Source organism: Acanthopagrus latus, chromosome 17, assembly GCF_904848185.1.
Source record: "Acanthopagrus latus isolate v.2019 chromosome 17, fAcaLat1.1, whole genome shotgun sequence".
NCBI classification, from domain to species: Eukaryota; Metazoa; Chordata; class Actinopteri; order Spariformes; family Sparidae; genus Acanthopagrus; species Acanthopagrus latus.
In genome coordinates this window covers 16,950,023-16,969,787 of record NC_051055.1, presented here as the reverse complement: position 1 = coordinate 16,969,787, position 19,765 = coordinate 16,950,023, and the positions used below count along the sequence as shown (strand labels likewise).

Here is a 19,765-nt window from a genome sequence, read left to right as displayed (position 1 = left end):
CTCTGAGCACCTTATTTGCTCTCTGCAGTGCAATTCATATAGTAGCTCAAAGGACCAGGAGAGTCACTGCCTTAAAGAAAGGAAAAGCTTGATTTGCTTGACTTGATATATCTCATTTTTTCCCATATAGAAAGTAAAGTTAGAAATTGAATAAAATGTTTTTAAAAATCTGTATGTTTGTAAGTTGATAAATGTTACACAGGCCACTTGTGCAATCACTGTACATTACAGTGTTTGACAGAGATCACTTGTATCCACAATTAATCAAGATGACGTTAAATGATTTAACAGTTTATATCAGAAACAACGTGACTTGTGATGTTTAATGCCAGCATGGAGCAGTGGATTGTGACAAAATTATATTCCTTCTTATTTTGTGGCTATTCTTCACATTTTATCCATCTGGTTCTTCCTGCTAAACCCTTTTCCTTATATCAAAATTGTGTCATTCTTGAACAATCTTCCTCCTTTTACTTGAGACAAGAAAGACCAAAAACCTAAATAACTTCTGCTGCAGGTGGATCAGGGTCGCACCAAGTGAGCGACAACAATTATGACATCAAATGAAATGCACACTGAAAAGCAAACTGTGAACTCTGTCAGAAACCTGTAAATTAAAAGTCTTTTTTTTTGTTTGTTTGTTTTTTTTTTCTAAATGATTTGATTTTGTCCTCACAGACACCATTTAATCTTATCCTTCTAAGTTTGAACATGCACTCTCACTGGCCTTCTACCCATGACCTAGTGTTTTGGGCTGATTGTACTTGAACTCTGCAGGTTCTTTTTTAAAATAAATGAATCAATATGTGTGTTGTACTGCTTGATTCCTTAACAGTAACCAAGTGAGACACCTGGTCTTTGGCCAAGCTCTCTTCTCTGAAGGTCATGTAACGTTCGGGCTACTTGTAACCCTCCAGAGAGTTTCCCAATAAATTAGGCTGCACGATCTGAGCTGTAGCAGTGCCACAACTCACCTTAACCACCTCTCTTTTGACATTCGTGCTGAATCAATTAAGCATTATGTGCTGTGTGAGAACTCAGAAAAAGCCCCTTGTGGTACGCTGGCTGCTTCCTGATGTAATGGAGGGTAACTTTTACCTCAACAGAGTGAAGGATTGAGAATTTGTGCATATAGTAAAAGTCTAACACACCAGACAATAAGGAACAGTTGGGTTGCTTGGGATGCTATTTGCCGCCTTGATGTCCTAAGCCACGGTGCATGTGCCCCATACTGTGCTGAATTATACAGTCTAAAGTGCAATCCTGGGGCATTTTAGAGTTGGACTTTTGATCTGCATAAAAAATACTGTATGTCAAAATTTACCATATGAGTAAAAATCTGTTTATCTATTTCAGGCAACAAGACTCAATTCTTCCTTGAACCTTCACATAAGGAAGAAACATTTTCATGTAGAAATCCATCAGAAAGGTTTTGGGAGGCTGTCTTTTTCAGTGAAAAAAAAAAAAAAAACTTGAAACAAAACAGTGTGTGTAGGTCTTTTAACATTCAACTTTTTAAACAGTTCACAAGGTACTTTTTTGTGAATGTTGAATGTCTGCACAGCCCTTGGATTTCTCTGAATGAAACCGCTGTAGGGACGAGATAAAACATCAAGACACCCTCAGTAGCAGCTTTCCTTGACAGAAAAAGAAGCATTAATACAATGTTTTGCGGTAACCAGTCTTAACCTGTGAAGAACTAGCCTCTATTTTGAGTCTCTGCTTGATAATTAGCATGTATCTATTTGAATAATCAATGTATCATAATAATAATAAAGGGAACACTTGAAATGTTTCTTCAGATGTGTAAATATAAGTTTCAAATTTTGGTGCCATCACTGCCATTTAAAACTCTCAGATACCGAACTGTATATTTAACTTATATGTTACCATAGGTGTTCAAAAATAGCCCAATATAGCTCTGCTCGGGCTTAACAAGTTAAAAATGTATATCTGCAAACCATATAACACATAAGTGAAGACATTTTATACAATAAACCACAATCTATTTATTCAGTAGAATACTTTTAACAAGAAATTTCAAGTTAAATAGTGTCAAGATCATTTTGGTTGCCTTTCATTCAGCAAGTGTACACGTCACATCATGCTGCCCATGATTTGTGTCTTTAGCCACAATTTATGCTGATATAAGTGAGCGTTCATGGCTGGACACACATAATCCTATTATGGGTGTCAGGGTAGCCCGGGTGTACAACATTAAACACGAGAGGAAATGATGAATGTAAGCTAGCTTGTTTCACAGCTTTTCTGTACATTGCTACATCATAATTCGTTCCGTGGGCAATATTGGAATACTCTATCTCATTACATCAGCACACACACACACACAGAGCCCAACAGCGGGAAATAAGCTAAAATCAACAGCAGTTCTTTGGTAATAGGAGAATAATACAATGTGAGAGGCTGTGAGGGTTTGCAGATTGTGTATGCAGATAATATCGTTAGATGCGAGATAACAGGATGTTTCTGACTAAACTGTTTCTGCTCGGGGCAGAAAAGGCGCTGCAGATTCCTCTTGTAGCACCAGACTCTGTCACGGCGACAGCTGCCACATCCTCCTCTCTTCCCTCCTCTGCCTCTGGATCATCTGATTAGTGTTGTATAAACTAATATATCATCTCCGTCCACAGCTGCCATGCTGCACCTGTCCACCAGCAGTCACCATTGACTTTCCCACCTCTGCTGATCAAGTCACCTGCCTACCCAGCTGCTCCTGGTCTGCTATCATGCTGCGCTCCATACAACTTGGAATTCAAACATTTCTGACCTCCTACTTGAAAAGATCGGGGGGGAAATCCATTAAGCTTGCTGGGGTAGTCAGTGTTCCTGGTGTTACATGTCGATATACAAGTATTACATTACTACATTACCCAACACCACCACCATTGTTTTTGCTAAACTGAGGGTTTCTGCCTCATGCAGCAGCAGCAGAGTTGCAGCAAAGAGCAGCAGGAGTTAGAGTTTACTAACTCTTTGCAAACACTTTAACACACAAGGAGAGTGTTGACCAACAGATGATCTGTTGTCAAAGTGAAAACCAAAGGCATGTATTTGGTAAAAATTTGGGATTTCAACCCAATACTAACAGAGAACCTGAAAACCGTAATGAATGACAAGGAGAGGGGAAAGGGAGGAGGGTTTCATCACAGAGAAGTTGGAGGTTGTGCATCCTGTCACCTGCAGCTCCTCATCTACTCTTACTTGTTACATTACTCACACAGGCTGTGCACACAACTGCAACTCAAATCCAGCAACCCTGACGTCACACAGCGATGGCAGCATGCACGGCAAGAGGGTTACAATGTATTTTGAAGTGGCATTATTTGAATAGGCTGGTTAATGGACAATGTTGATATGTTTCCAAGTGTGAAAGTACTGGCAGTAATGGCATCTGTCACAAGCCACGGTGCATGTGCCCCATACTGTGCCGAGTTATGCGGTCTAACGTGCAGTCCTGGGGCATTACAGAGTTGGACTTATAATCCAGTATGTACAATTTACCATATGAGGAAAAAATGCATTTCAGGCAACAAGACTGATTCCCAAACATACAGCGGAACTTCTGCACGTTGATTTTTGAGAGGCTGCTTTTTCAGTTTGAGAACCTAGATTCAGAGCAGTGCACTCAGGCCTTTTGACAGTTCACAAGGTGCACGTTTTGCGCAGCCTTGGTTTTCTCTGAATGAAACCACCGATACTGTTAAAGGTCAAGATGACCTCAAGAGCAGCTCTTTGTGACAGAAAAAGAAGCATTCGTACAATGTTCTGCAGTAGTCACGTTAACAATGAAATGAAATGCGAATTTTCATACAATTAAGCACAGTGTATATATTCATTAGATTTTTGTTACTTCACAAATATCACCAGATTTTCTCACATCTTTACAGAACAATACATTTCAAGTTGTTTATTTTCGCTATGACTTTGTTGCAAAATATCAGTGTCACCTTTCATTCAACATCCAAGTGTACACATTACACAGATGAATCCTGCCGCCCTATCATCTGCATCTTTGCCCACAGTTTCTCAGAGTCACCTCATGCATCATTTTTAAATTTTCTTATATATGCTAGGAGGGGGCCGTAATGGCTTAGAGTTCAATTGTTTGCTCTAAAGAGACATCCGTTTTTTTTGGTCAGCCTTGTTCATTGTTCATGTTTGGCGTCCTGCACCTGGAACACTCGTAGGTTTAGAAGTTGGAATTTCTATCCAGGAAACACTATCCTCCACGACATCAGTGTGTATTGAAGCTATACTGTCAATGCTGGTTTCGTTACACACCCTACGCTCTGTTCCGCCTGCTTTTTAGCCCTCTGAATTTGTTGCCAACTATAACCCTGCTTCAGATCTAGTTAAAGTCTGTTTTCATCACACCTGCTCTGCCTCCCGAGTCAGCTTTTTGGCTACCAAATCTGTGATCTGTGGCGCTGGCACTCTTGTGTGTACATCTGAGTGCATGGACTCGGCATGTGGTAATATGATTAGCTTAACCTCCCTCTCCTTTATGTTGCGTGCGTGCACATGTCAGGGCGGCGTAAGTGGGTGGCTGTGCACCGTCTGCATGCCCTTGAGAGGCAGGCAGGTTTGGGCAGCGAGGCATTTGTGTTAGAAAACAGGGAGATCAATAACATCTCGAAAAAGAGAGCAACCTCAGGGATGCAATCGCACCACTTGAAGGGAAAGGAGAGAGGGAAACGGAAACCGGTGCCTATGTTTATCAAAACAATGGCTTTCAGCAGGGGACATCAATCTATTTTTCACCACGTTCTGCGGAAAGATACAGCACAAACGTGAAATCAAAGCTCGGGGGAAACAGACATTAAATAACATTTATATCCATGGAGACCTGTCCATTTGGCTGCGATAAACTATACTTTCTGTTTTGTTTTGGCTAATGCACAGTTAGGAGCAGGCTGAGCTGACTGAACCGAGGACACAATCAGAAGCCAGCAGAGCACGGACAAAACTGTCTTTGGATATGCACTATTGGTCATGTCTTACTCATTTTACCTGAACGTAAAGGTATTTGTTCCAAACGCAAGACATTATAGAAAAAGTAATAGCTTGTCTTCTAAAACACATTTTGATAAATCAAAACATAAAATGTTGCAAATCCTGTTTACAAATTACAAATATTTTTTCAGGTTAGGATCGTCCGCATTTTGAGAATAAATAGTTATGTACAACCGGGTCTTTTTCTCTCAAAATAATGAGAGACTCGAACCCTCAATAATCGGCAAGCACCGTGTCATCAGGGGTCAGCTCACAGGTTGCTGGCCTTATTGATCTCATCTCTTGGCGGGTTCCTCTCCCAGCCCTGTCGAATGCGGGTCAGGGTTCGGTCCACGCAGGGGAGGAGGAGCAGCGCCTTGAGCACCAGCACCACAGAGGGCACAATCAGACACAGCATGTAGCCCGGAGGAGTGTACCACTTGTAGGTAGAGGCACGAAGAAATTTGTCCCAGCCGTAGAGGTAGCCATGTGCTGTGCATATCATCAGGGTCAGGTGGCCCAGCTTTGACTGAGAGACAATACCAAAAACAACATAATGAAAGTAAATGTTGACATAATAGCGTGACATTTTTGGAAATGTGCATCCAGTTTTTCTTGCCATGAAGGCCGATACCACTACTGTGTCTCGTCAGTACAAATGTAGCCAACCGGGTTAGCTTAGGGTAGCATGAAAGGAAACAGCGGAAAACAGAGAGGGTATTTATCAGCAGCAAAAACCTGAATAAAGCTGCCAATTTTGGTGTAAAGTGCTCCAATTAAAATGCCATGATTTCACAACATACATAAGCAGACCAAGGGAGTAACATGTACATGTAACAGGATTATGTAATCAGGACAGAAAAAAGTGGTAACTGTATTTCGGTAATGGTAGAGGAAAAAAAAAAGATGTATGTAGACTACAGATACAGCAAAAGAGGGGATGATTAACAGGATTACAATCTTAAAACCAAGAATCATATATATACATTCTCTCGTATTTACTTGCACATGTTTGGTACTGAAGTCACCCAAATGCAACAGATTTACTAAAGGTATTGTAGGCAGTTTTTGTTAGCTCCAGGCAGAGTCAAGTTAGCTTTTCTGTCCTGAATTCAGTCTTTATGTTAAGTTAAACTAAACAGACACAAATTGGAATTTTTCTCAAGAATGAGAGATCCACTGATTTAGAACATCTACTCACTGCAGTTGACTCAGTGGTATTCGTCTGATAGATTGAAAGATGAATGTCAGTTTCCTGTTCTTGTTGAATCCTGAAGTGCTACAAACAGCTTAGGATACAAATGGTCTCACAGCTGTTTCTGAAATAATTGGTTTAGCAGCGCCAGTGGCCTTTGAGGCCTGGTTACTGTTAATTACTTGGATAATGTGTTTTAATTCACATTATTAGCAGTTGGCTGCTGATGTTCTCGTCCACAGTGACTTACAATAAGTGCAAACAACACAATAAGGAAACATTCACGTTAATGCTATGCAGCAATGACCCATGCCCATATAATGATAATCAGGGGTCCTATTTAACAAATTTAGAACAGCAGGTCACTCCAGATGTTGGCATTAACACATATAATGTACACTCCCCTGTTGACAGCCCTATCATGTAAATTGATACCTTTTTATTGTATGTTTTTCACGACTCTTATCACCAGATCACGAGGATTATCTTGACCTAGACCGCTATCTCTGAATCTCATTCCCTATCTGGGGTCTACCTATGGACCTGACCTTTACACAAATGGACCTGTGACCTGTATTAAACAATCTCCTCCCACAGGATTATATCGGGTATCATAATTCTATTTAATGAATAACTTAACATTTAAAATCCTGGGCTAAAGTCAGCCAGGCTCTCTCTCCTTGTGCGCCTCTGCTGGGAACTTAGTTAACTAGGCTCCGGGGAGCTGACTGCCAGTGACATATTGCCTTTACAACACTTTAATAACTCTGATGAAAACTCGGACACTTCAAATACAGATTATCATAAAGGCACGTTTTTTACTGACAGTAAGCACCTGACCGATAAGTTCTAAAGGCGTAAAGGTGAACACAGCCACGCTTGCACGCTTGCACATGCACTTGAAGGACTGTACGTTTCCAGCTGTGCTCTGACCTGAATGAAGCTGAACTCTCTCCAGCTGAGAGTGCCTCCCACAGAAGGCAAGGATGTTAGTCCTAGCAGGACATAGAGGAAGAAGCCCATGACTCCCAGCACATAGAATGAGTCTGTGCCCCATGCCTCTGTATTGTCAAAGTCGAACGGGGTGGTTTTGTTGTTCTTCATCTGAGAAAGACAGAGAGACAGCACTGTTAGTATGGTGACTCTCAATACCAAGTGTCTCTATGTACAGGATTGTAGAAACACGGCTGGAAACTGAACCAGCCTGCTGTACCTCATTCACCACACCCGAGATGATTTTGTGTCTGACAGAATAGCGAATAGGAATGATGAATGTGTGGATGGCATGGAGCAAAGCAAGGCCCAGTGCAACCAGACCCATCTGCTTCCTGCACAGCATCCAGCGGTCCAGCCAATTGGGGAAACGCCTGGAAAAAAAATGCAAATAATGATACAACTTTTGCAACAAATTGCACAGTAAGTGAGTATTTTCTGCCCTAGTTTGAAGTCTGACCTGTACTTGGTCCCTCTGTAGAGCTGAAGGAAGGCAGCTATGCAGCCAGGCAGGTAACACAGAGACAGCATGATGAGAGACACTATTGGAAACACCTGTAAAATGGAGCATGGACACAAAACACATCATCATCGACATGCCACCTACGCAACACTTAACGATAAAGAGGGGCAGGTCTTTACCTTGTTGGCCAGGGATACCATGATTCTGTAGGAGATGTCGTTCCCCTTTTCCACATATGCATAGATGACATCTCTGATGAGTAAATAGAAGAAGAAGAAGGTAATGAGGCCAAGGGCCACGCTCAGAGACAGCCTCCACTCTGGGAAAAGCCGCAGGGGGAAGTCCTCCAGCTCTCTGGCTGCTGACAGAGACCCTTTGTCCGAAACAGTGAGGCCCAGTTTGGTGGCCAGCTCAGCGACGGCCCGCTTTGCCTCCGCACTGTTCCCACAGAGGAACACCTGGAACACAGGGGAGTGGGTTATTTTCCAAAACAAACAAAAAAAATGGACTGCAGTATAGTCATGGGTTGTTTCATCATTAAGGATCAAATACCCATCTAGCAATATTTTCCAACTTCTTCAAACTGTGCCACTCAGCCCCAAGTCACAAATACACTTATATTTCTTCAAAGGCTAAATAATTTCCCTTAAAAAAATCTCTGCATGGTAGGTTTTAGCAAACGTGTTCTAACAAGAGCAAACAGCGTATGTGTTCTGAAGTATTTTCAGCTGCAGATTCGGTGCGCTAGCGAGTAATTTCATATGCAGAACGATGTGTGTGTGGGACTGATTAAAAATATGCTACAGTGCCCACGTTCATCGCAATGAAAGAACACGTCTCCCAGTCCAACAGCATGACCTATTGATGTGTTTTTAATAGTCTGGAGGCCTATGACACAGAAGACTAAGCTATGTCAGGCTATGGCATATTGGGATAAGCTCATTGAGAAATATTGCCAGACTTGTCTTTCGATGTGGAAGAAGTATTCAGATCAAGTAAAAGTAAGAACACAGCAATGTAAAAATACTCAATTACAAGTCCTGCCTGAACAAACCTAATGAAAGAAAAGTACAAAGGTATTAGAGGCAAAATGTAGTTGGAGTATCAAACTAAAATAACTGGTTTGGTACTTCGATATATATATATTCTTAGATTGTTCTAGTTCAAACTACTTGATATACCGTTTGGGGACACCAGATAAATCTGAGGGGTCGTGAGATGATGAATGGGAGAGGAGAGAGGAAAAAGCACAGTTTAGATAGAAATAAAACTTTTTCTCTAATCTTTGATATTTCGGTGTGATATTGGATTGTTTGAACATTTACTGGAATTAAATTGTGTGAGAAGTTTCAAGGGAGTAATCACAATTTGGTGGGGCTGTTAACAACTCATAGACATCTGAAATGTGACCACGACAACAGACTGCTATGTTTTTCATCGTAAGGGGTCAGAAGTCAAAAAGGCTGGAAGCTTGTTATATTATCTACTGTTCAAAAGAAAAGAGTGGAGGCACAAGGGAACATGAAATGGAAATACTCCTGTAAACTATAAAAAAACTGTACTTAAGGGGTAACATCACCAATTTACCCACAAAGCAACTTAGCCACCGAGGCATTTGTTTATCATGTGATCCTGTGTATACACACCTTAAAGTTAAACATTGATGGAGTTACCCTAAGCATAGTACTTGAGTGCATTTACTTACTTTAAATCGCTGCTTATCTTTTACATTAGAAACTACTTTTACGCACTGTTTTCTAAAAATCTTAAACTATCAGCACATACCTGTGCGTACTGTCCTTTTGAAGACAAGCACAACTTTGAGTCACAAGTACCTCAGAATAATAATCCAAAAACAACACATATATTGTCCACTGGCTGCATTCTGATCAGCTTTTGTCTTCTAGTTGCTAATAATTACCCTCAGATTATTGATAGATGACTCACCAGCCCTGTTTGGAACATGTAGCGCGTGAGTGTTTGTCTACAGAATTACCCTCGTTGTTTGTTTGTCGCTCTCCACAGTGCTGTTTCAGTGATTTTCGGATGAAGCCCCTGGAAGCGTGCGACTGTGCAAAGACACATGCATACTCTATATACATATGCCGCTCAGTGTGTAATCCCATTTCTAGATCTCACCGTGTTGAAGCTTATTACCACACTCACGGCACTGCGATAAGACGATTAAGTTGTTTGTAAGGGGGGGAAGAAAAACCGAATCATACAAAGGAAGAGAGGCAGACAGAGGGAGGGAGAGAGCAGTTTGACAGGCATATAGTGGAGGTGGTAGGATTGAGCAGTTTTCCCCCAGGTGTGTGTATAAGTGGACCGGGCAGCCAGCCATGTCTCCCTACATTACTGCACCAGGAACAGCAGGGGCCGGCCGACAGACTAAATCTCCATCTGAATGTAAATGTGACAGAGGCACTGCCCCGCTGTGGATCTAATCAAATTGCTGGCCGGGGAATAGTACACACTTACAAGCATGTGCGCGGATAGATACTGTACCTATATGTGCACTGGTAAAGACGCACGCGTCTCGCAGCTACCTGTTTTCAAAGAAAATAGAGCACTGCAGTGGTGTGTGTGTGTGTGTGTGTGTGTGTGTGTGTGTGTGTGTGTGTGTGTGTAGTAAGGGGTCGGGTGGTGGTGGTGGTGGTGGTGGAGGGGAGGGTTTGTTTGTGTTGAAGAGGATTCGAGGCAGATTCAGGTTTGGTCTCCAGAGGGTTTCCAGCATGTTTGTGTTGCTCTTTGTAGCTGTGAATCGGATGCTGCAATAAACACTGGTCTTTCTACTTGGTAACATCTTAAAGTGCATTTGTTTGTTTGCGTGTTTATACGAGCGCTGTCCTCCTTTTTCCGTCTTTGCATTGTTGCGGAGCGACGGCGAAATCAATCGCGTGCGGCGAACACAAAAGAAATCAATTCCTGCATGACGTATGCCAGAGCCTTCGTCGGATGTTATTAATAAGTCTGAGAGCCACTTGTGCTGTTGTAATCCAGGAAATGATGGAAGGAGTTACTGTTGACTCATGAAAAGATCAAGTTTGTGATCTTTCCTCCTGCTCCTATGTATCCTTGCTCTCGTCAAACCAAAGCCTTCCTTAAGGCTCGGAAGCTCCCTGGCTCTGTTCTCGCCTCGATCCCACTGACATCTTTTAACAGATTCCTTATTTCCACTTCCAACCCTCACCTGTTTTCCTGCCAGAAGTCCATTTTGCAAGGCCCAGGCAGACAGCGTGTTAAGGCCCTTCACCACAGCAGCTCCAGGGACCAGTCTGAAGAACACACAACAAGGACTTCACTTGCTATTGTTTCTGTCTACAAATGCACAGACAGGGGCAGGAAGGCTCTCGAAATGCTGAGAATCAATGTTTCCACTTGAACAGAATAAGCCGTTATGCTGAGGGAGCTGCAACCCGGCAAACCTCTTCATTTCCCTCAGATTCAGGGGCGAGTTTTGATGTCTCATGCTCTAAGTGGTTTTTAGGCCCTTTCCTAAAAATACATCACACATTGGCTCCACTGGTGCAAAGTAATTGCTGGCATGTAAACCAGGACTCATCTAGAGGAAACGTTACCCGATGATGACAAAAATACATCAACATTACATTTATGAGCATAGAAAAAATGTATGTGGAGTGAAAGTATATAGAAGCAGAACATGGAAATACTGAAGTAAAAATACCTCAACACTGTGCTTCAGTAAAGCGCCTGACTAAATGTAATTAGTTACATTCTGTGATGTGTTAACAAGCGTCTGGTACCTCTGCAGGTAGGCGGCGTTGGCGTCTGGGTACATGTCCTTCTTCAGGTTGTTGCTGAGGTCCACCAGCACCTTGTAGTCAAACCGTCAGCATCGACAGAGGAGAGGAAACAAAAGATAAAAGTGGTGTAATCTATTCAATTAACTCTTATCTTATCTCACACATATTCCTATTAAAATGAAAAGAGAATGTTGAGGAATTCAGAATTTGTGATAAAGTTGTGAACAGAACTGAGCTCATTACACTCCTGACTCCAAAAGTGTTGATTGTGCGCAGTGTCCGGGGGATTACAGTGTGACCACAGTAAGGCCTTAGCTCGCTTTACATGCTGAGGCATCGCTGTCATCACATGACCCGTTAGAGGAACGGAGGAAAGTGGAGCGCATCCTCGCCGGTGTTTACAAGCAGAGTAACAGCCAGCCGCGGCAAATTTGTCAACCTGTGAGTCTGTCTGCATTTGTGTTGCATCATGGCAAAATGTGCTCCTGGAGAAACCTGTTTTACCACAGAAGCAGTTTTGATACTTTGCCAGGTGTTTAGCTGTCTGTCTGTCTGTCTGTCTGTCTGCCAGTGTGTCCGTATCACACCTGTTCTGAACGGGGTTCACACTGAGGTATGAAACCTGGAGGACTGTGGGAGACTGAGCTCAGTTCAGAGTTCAGCTCAAATCCCACAATGAATGATCCATTTCAGATCTGTATTGTCTACATCGTTTGTTTAATGTAGCTCTTATGTTAACTCATTTTGTATTGATTTGGATCTTTTTTTGTTGTACTTCTGTGCTTTTTTAAGGCTCTGGTTTTATTTTCATGAAGTGCTGAGATGTTTAAATTCTTGGTTTCCCTTGTTGATCATGATTAGTTGTTTACTCGACCCTGATTGTTTTGCCTTTAACATCATCATTCCGCCTTTCAGGGATTTAAGGTGTCTCAGTTACAAGTGAACACAGTTGTAAGACTCAAGCTACAGGAAAATATGCGCATTGATTTTTATGATGAACAAAGACTGATGTGTAATTCATAAGTTTGGAACAGAAATAGCCCGAACAATGGCAAAGTCTCAAAGACTCCGGTGTGACACCACATGTTACAACATACGATCCACAACAGTTACTCAGGAGAACATAAAACTATGAAGGGAAAGGATATTAATTAAGGAGCTTGACTACTGAGTCTGAGTCATGGATTTTATTGTGGTTAATGATAAATTACACAGTGTAAATTCTTATCTGCCAATGTGCATACTGGCAATTTATAATCTTGGGGGTGATTTAAAGACACAACATTCCTCCAATACACAATATAAATTATTTTTTCTGGATTGTTGTGGAACATTGGCCTCTAAAAAATATTTTAAAGCAAGAGATTCACTCTTTTCTGACACACGCATTATGTAATGATCTGGTTTGGGTAGTAACAGATCACATGATATCAAGATTATGTAATCAGATTATAAAAAAGTAGTTACCATAAAATCATCTCTGATGTAATGTATATGTACATGTATATGTAATGTAGTCACGTTGTTATACTGTAGAATACTTGATTACATTTGTGGTTAAGGCTATAAAAACTTTGTGTGAAATCCACTGCTCCATTAACTCGTGAAACACATGCCACTCTTTTTGTAAAGAGGGTAATTTGGTTTGACCAGTGTAAATGCAAAATGCAAAAAGAATACAAAATGCACTGTGAGATGTTTACAGGGAAAAAACACAATTTGTGTAACTCAATTTTCCTCTGGGCGTCCCTCTATTTGTTTCAATGTTTGATTTTGAAATAATCCAAAAGTATTCCGATCAGATTACATTTCTTGTAATCCAGTGGATTACATTACAAATCACAAGAATTGATATGTAGTTTTAATTCATCAACTGTCTACGAAGTAATCTGACCCGGTGATGAGTAGGCTGATGATCTGAAACAGAGCAGGAATCACTGACTTAGTTGATGCTGATGTAGCCTATCAGGCAATAGAGCATTACTATGGAAGGCCTGAACAGTCATAGGTGGATTGTATTATTCTCTCTGGTTTCCTGTGATTTGTTTTCTCGAAATCACGAGTCATTTAGGTCATTATATGGAATGACAAGTGTTCTTTTCTTGAGATAATGAGATGAATTAATCCATTATCACAATTAAGCATGAGATTGTTCCCTCCTATTCCTTAATGCTTAATGTCTCTTCCATAAGCAGAGCCATGCCAGCAAGCATATGTGGCTTAATAACGTAATCGTAGGAACTGATTTAAGTCAAAAATGTCAGACCAAGGGGTATCTGCTATTAATGGCAAAAATTCATAAAAGGCTCATGTGGTTTGCTTTGTAGCGTGTATCAACGCTCGATCACGATCAATGCTTTCTCAGCGTAACCTTGAGAAAACAACATTTGTTATCTTGTAATGATGTCATAAATAACTTGTGATCTGTGAAAAACAAAACAAATGAATTTGAGGCCGTTATCCCAGGAAAACAGAGGAAATGTTATGTTAAAACATTTAGGGCTTCCATACACAGCCAAAAACTTAGCACTGATTCTTTAGTGTGCTTGTTACTAATGTTGTTGTCCCCCAACAAAATGAGCTCTGTAACTATTTAACAACAGGGATGTAAATGTAGAAGCTGATATGCAGATAATAAATTATCTTCAGTGCTTGTTAATCATTGTTTACAAGCCAATTATCACATCATTCAGAGTTCATGGAGAGCAAACATTTTGCTTGATTGTCAATAGATACACAGATGTGGGAGGTCTGTAAAGTCATCTCTAACTTCAGTTTAGTTCTCAACTTCCTGATTTGCCTCCTGCAAGTACTCAAGATTTTACGTATCGTATTGTGACAGATCGTATATTCACCTTTCCTTTAAGATGAGGCGCGAGGGTCTCCAGGAACTCATAGTGTTCTCTGTGAACACAGACAAAGATCAGACTGGCTGACTTTGCAGCGGCTGCGTGGGTCATCGCCTGTAAGAAAGCAGACATGTAAGACTTAAAGCCACATGGGCAAAATTTGTGTTCCTTTTCTTGGCACTCTCCGAGTGTCGTGTCATGCCATGTGTTGTACCTGAGCACCCTGAGGCAGGGGGCCACAGCTGTCAGGTCTGCGGCTGCCGTACACCACCCTGTAGCCAGACTGGAGCAGACGCAGGCCCAGAGAGCGCCCCAAGTCTCCCGTCCCGAAGATGCACAGCAGCTCCGGCACAGGGGCAGCTGCTGTGCCCACAGGATGCAGCGACACGCTCTCTGGCCTCAGTTCACTCAGTCCCGTCATGGTCACAGACTGACATGGTCAATCCTCCCTGCTGTGTAGTTACATACCGCTGTGGATTCTGACCTGTGCGCCACCTCTCCCTGATTGTCCTGATATTTTTAACCCGTTTTTCCCCGCTGCAATAGTAAAGTGTGTGTCTGTGTGAGTGGTGAGTTTTTTTTTATTACACCTGTAATAAACACTTGAATTTACAAGTTAAGCAATGCACCTGCACGTCTCTTATCAGATGATGATGTCGTTGTTTCTGTGAGTCATCACCCAACAACCTTAGAGTACATTTATATCTTTTTTTGAACGATACAGCAGGACTTTGAATTGTAAATCCCTTGGATGCAGAACCAGCTGTGCTCCGTAACATTAACCTCTGATTCACATTTTTTGAAACATTTTATGACTTCTTAGAAACACGGACTGCTTTAAAGACAATATCTAGTTCAGCCTGAATTTGACTTTCACATTTGACGAAAAAAAGAAAAGAATTCTGCTGCTTTCCAGGGCTGTCTTATTCCATTTCTTCTGTTTCCACATTAGACATGGTGCCACGTGGGAGATCCGGGCCCACAGATTCATTATCATTTCAAAACCCACTGTTCCACCCAAACGACTGGCAAGAGAATTTTTATAAATTCAGCGTTCATGTCCCCGTGGCGAAAAACATCTGCAAAGTTGTGACACGAACAGACTCAGCAGAGCAGAAATGAAGCTCGGAACATATGTGTTTTTGTGTGCGGCTGTTCTAACTCTATATAAATGCGTGGTTGTGCTTGCAAGTGTTGGTCGGCGCGTGTGTGTGTTGGTGCTGAAATGGGTCAGGATGATCGGAGCTGAGCAGAGTCTCAGCTGTGATGTGCAGCACCTGGGGATTTGGCTCTGCAGACAGGGTGACTACCTGGCTGTAGAAATGACACATAGCATCACATCAACTTTACTGACTATTTGCACAAAAATACGCTCCTCGCCATAAAGGCCGCATCATCCAAATCACAATGTGCACATACATAGCCGGCGATATTTATGGCAGACAAGCAGCGCGTTACCGCAGGAGCTTTTACAGTCGAGTCCATAACTAAAGCATTAATGTCTACCTGGGGGGATATCGCAGCAAAATGAGAAATCATTTTATGCCTAACCTTTAAGGCATCCATTCACTTGTAGCACTGTTAGAATAGACCTGATAGCAGAGCCACTCCGATGACTCATTTACTAGCTCTGCCTCCGGGAAATCTCTCCCTTCTTCTCTCTCTTTCTCTTCTCATCAACACTATCCTATAGCATCTTTCTTTCTTTCTTTCTTTCTTTCTTTCTTTCTTTCTTTCTTTCTTTCTTTCTTTCTCACCCAGTCCCTCGTGCTACTCCATCTCTCTTTTCCAATCTCTTCTCTAAATTAACAACTTTCGAAGTCAATGAGTAAATTCAAAACGAGGCTGGCTGTAACAATGTCATCAAGGCCGCGCTCGCTGTCTGTCTGTTTATAAGAACGACCTCTTCGCTCTCCAAGTTATCAACCTTGATAACCTTATCAACCCCTGCACCTATAATCACATTGCACTGGTTGAACTCTGTTTGTTCTTGGAGGCGTGCTCTGACTGACTTAGCCTTGAGATTTTTGCCGTGTTTTATTTGGTGACACCTGTTGTTACTGGTAATGATAAATGAGCTGTAGTTTCAGGAGGATGTCTGAGATGACGTGTTTTTTTTTTTTTATATAACAAGATTTTATAAAGGCTCCTCGTCTCTGCATCCATGTGCTCCTGTATACTTTGGACTCCAATCCTGAAGTCTTTCCTTCAGCTCCATGTGAAGCGGTTAAGGTGAGTTGAACTCCTGACAGGGCTGACAGGAATGATTTCATCACATTGTTTTAATAAAAGATGACTACAGAAGACAGTCAGCAATGTCCTCTGACAACCAGTTCTTACTCTGAGTGCATCAAATACTTGAGTTATGAGACTGAACATATAACGTTTTGTTTTTTGTTTTTTTTTACAAAAACCAGAGCAGTTTTGCTGCCTAACCCTAACCATGTTGTCTTCAAATCTGAACATGACCAAGTATTTTTGTAACTTAACCTAACCAAACTGTAACGTAACATGTGACGTAACACATAACGTAATGTAATGCAGCGTAATGTGACACAGCGTAACATAACTTAAAGTAACATAACTCAACGCTACATAACGTAATGTTACAAAACTTAAAGCAACAAAAGTTAATGAAATGTAAAGTAACAAAACATACATAATGGAATGCAACCCAACAAAACGTATCTACCAGTACATAAATAAAGTGTAACCTAACTTGACGTGACATCACAGAAACTGTTTAATCGGCTTCATACTGAAAGTCAAACTGAGCTGTTATTGTGAACTTGACTGCAGATCCATTCTGGAGGGGAAGGTGAACCACTGACCAAGCTGCTGTATTTTCACCAGTGGGGATCGAGAACGTGTTGGTTCACTGTCTTCTGCATCCAATCCAGTTTGGATTGGATGCAGAAGACTATGCTATGCTATGCTACTATGCTACTGTTAGGTCTCTTGTATGTGAGTATGCAGTTTTATTCCTGTGCAAGAAGGGAAGGCTTGCCAGTAAAACTAGTAAAAAGTGTACAGAAAACTCCATAGGTATGCTGAATGTGTACTGCTCATGTCAGCCGCAAAAAGGTTTCAAAAATTGGTTTGAAATAACAACATTTTAAAACCTATGTAATTTCAAGTAAGTTTGTGGCAAGGTTTAATTTTATTACGGTGAGTGTGTGGAAACTTATTCCACACTGAGCGGGCCGACAGCAACATAAGCCATTCATCTGAGGCACCATACAAATTAAAGTCCAACAGTCACTCCGTTTATTTTTCTTGCCCTGCACCAAGACTCAAATCCTCCTTTGTCAAATGTTCCACCATGTTCATCAGCAAAGTGTTGAGTTTCTGTACCGTTTGGTTCTGGGAAGGACAATGTCCCCCCCCAGTTACCTTCTCTGCCTGTAAGCAACACTGATGCAAGTAGTGAACCAAGACAGGACCATAAAACCATAAAAAGAAGTGTTACAGGTGCTGAAGGACACTGCAGAGTCCCGGGATAATCCTCTATCGACCCCTTTCACATTACGAAAAATTATTAAAGCTGCTTTAATGATTACAACAGTAATTGTAACCCATGCATGCCAAACCCCAAAATGTGGCCCTAACCTGAGCCAAATAAACTTTGACGGGTGGGAAGAGGCACTGCTTGAGGGCTGGATCCAAAACGTTTACAAGTTCTCCCCCATTTGCCAAGCTCTCCCTAATCAGCCAGTGTGTGTAGTCCAACATTTGTCTCCAAATGTGGCAAAACAAACCCACACACGCAACCCTGATAGGTTCTTCAAGACTTGAGTCCTTGAAGGCTCCTGCAGGAGTCCAGAGAGGATTTTGAAACCATGCGAGTGTTTTATGCTTACACGAAAAACATCTTGCGACATTTAGCGGCGACGCTCCCTGGGACGTGTTTACATCAAACCCATGCTGAACTGCCGCTTTTTAAATGCCAGGGCAGCATTGCTCACGAGAGAAACCAGACGCAAATCTTGCTGGATTGGCCTGCAGTGCATTGCTGAACATTTTTACATGCAGTAGTGAACATTAAACATTTATTTTGGCACCTTAACAGACGAAAAAAAAGAAGAAGAAGAAGAAGAAGAATACCCATTTGCAACACTGCACTGTGAGCAAGAGTGAACCACTGTGCTGCCCAAGTCCAAATCCCGAGGGGAACGATTTGGGGGTTTCCAGCTGTTTCCTGCTGTCAGAGGGCACAGAGAGTGATGCGAGGCGCGGTTATTAAAGACAGTTTTGCGATACAGCGTGCATATTGTATGTAGATCCATGCTGCTGAACTGTAGCCTGTGGGATAGACGGGTTCTGGGGGATTTCTCTCACATGATGGCTACTACTTTAATGCATAAGGTATGAGGTTCAGATTGAAGTACTGACTGAGTTTTTTAGGTTGTTGAAAAACCCAGACAGACAGAAAGGTACTGTATATACAATGAGACACAAAGAGAGAGAGAGAGAGAGAGAGAGAGAGAGAGAGAGAGAGAGAGAGAGAGAGAGAGAGAGAGAAGCGTCGATGCAACTTATGGAAGCAGAAATCGTGCCTCAGTAGAACAAAGGCGCTTGTTATAACCAGAGTTTCCCACAAGTATTCCCAGAAATATTCTATAAATATTCCATTACCGGCTTTCCAGACACACACGCCTGGGATGTTCATTATGAAACACTTAGAATAGGTTTAAGGAGAATCAGAGCCGGTTTGGATGAAAGTGTAACCTATTTCTGCACACATCTCTCCTGCTGCCGCGGGGCCGGCAACGTCAATATATCTGTAGTAAGTATATACGGCACACATGCTTTTCTCTGGAATGTGTCATGTTTGCCGGTCTTTCTGTGCATCTCATTGTGTATGCTTGGTGCGGCATTATCAGCATTTCCGCAGCAGGCCTACACAGCATACAGGACGTCTCCGAAACTCATAGAGCCTCATCCTCTATCTCTGCTCTAACAGGATGAGCATTGACTGCATGTTTGAAGTCCTGAATCTTATCTGGCAAGCCAAGCGGCAGAAATCAGAGGCGGGGAGGAGCTGCATGAAACTGCAGATTTAGAGATTTTCCTCTTTCGTCCGACACACATGGCTGCTGAATTATGTGGCCTTGCTCGTTCCCGAAATTCAGCCATTTCAACAACAGAGGGGACTGTGACACTTTGAAAATGCCTCCACAAAGACAATGCTCGCACGCAATTGTCTCATCCTCTCCCAGGAAAGCGAGTTTTGATAATCTCCTTGCTTCATCGAACCCTTTCCTTCCCCCTTGCACCCCGCGTCACTCTTTATATGATCTAAGATAGATGAAACCGAACAGAGCAATTTTGGCTGCCATGCTGTGAGAGTTGAGATTGAAATCTCTGATGTATCTGTGTCATTCTATATAATCATATCTTTGACAAACAGCTGTGGTCCGCAAATAGCATGCATCCGCGCAGCCCCTCCTTAGTGGCTGCAGGGAAATCGGCAGCCCATTATGAG

The 19,765-nt window shown here is 42.0% G+C and overlaps 1 protein-coding gene across 2 annotated transcripts; it reads right to left on the bottom strand.

The window, feature by feature from the left end:
- Positions 1 to 1,916: 1,916 nt before the first annotated feature.
- Positions 1,917 to 14,825, bottom strand: LOC119006622 (metalloreductase STEAP4-like). Of its 2 annotated transcripts, none has more exons than XM_037075523.1 (9): positions 14,495 to 14,825; positions 14,287 to 14,394; positions 11,432 to 11,502; positions 10,858 to 10,942; positions 7,844 to 8,122; positions 7,662 to 7,756; positions 7,422 to 7,575; positions 7,142 to 7,312; positions 1,917 to 5,542 (listed from the first exon to the last, which is right to left on the bottom strand). In XM_037075523.1, exons 1-9 carry the CDS (start codon positions 14,699 to 14,701, stop codon positions 5,285 to 5,287), a joined length of 1,428 nt encoding a protein of 475 aa, XP_036931418.1. In that variant the 5' UTR covers positions 14,702 to 14,825; the 3' UTR covers positions 1,917 to 5,284. The 2 variants fall into 2 exon arrangements, with proteins under 2 accessions (XP_036931418.1, XP_036931419.1); XM_037075524.1 differs by having other exon boundaries at positions 11,432 to 11,518; positions 14,495 to 14,637.
- Between the last annotated feature and the right edge of the window lie 4,940 nt (positions 14,826 to 19,765).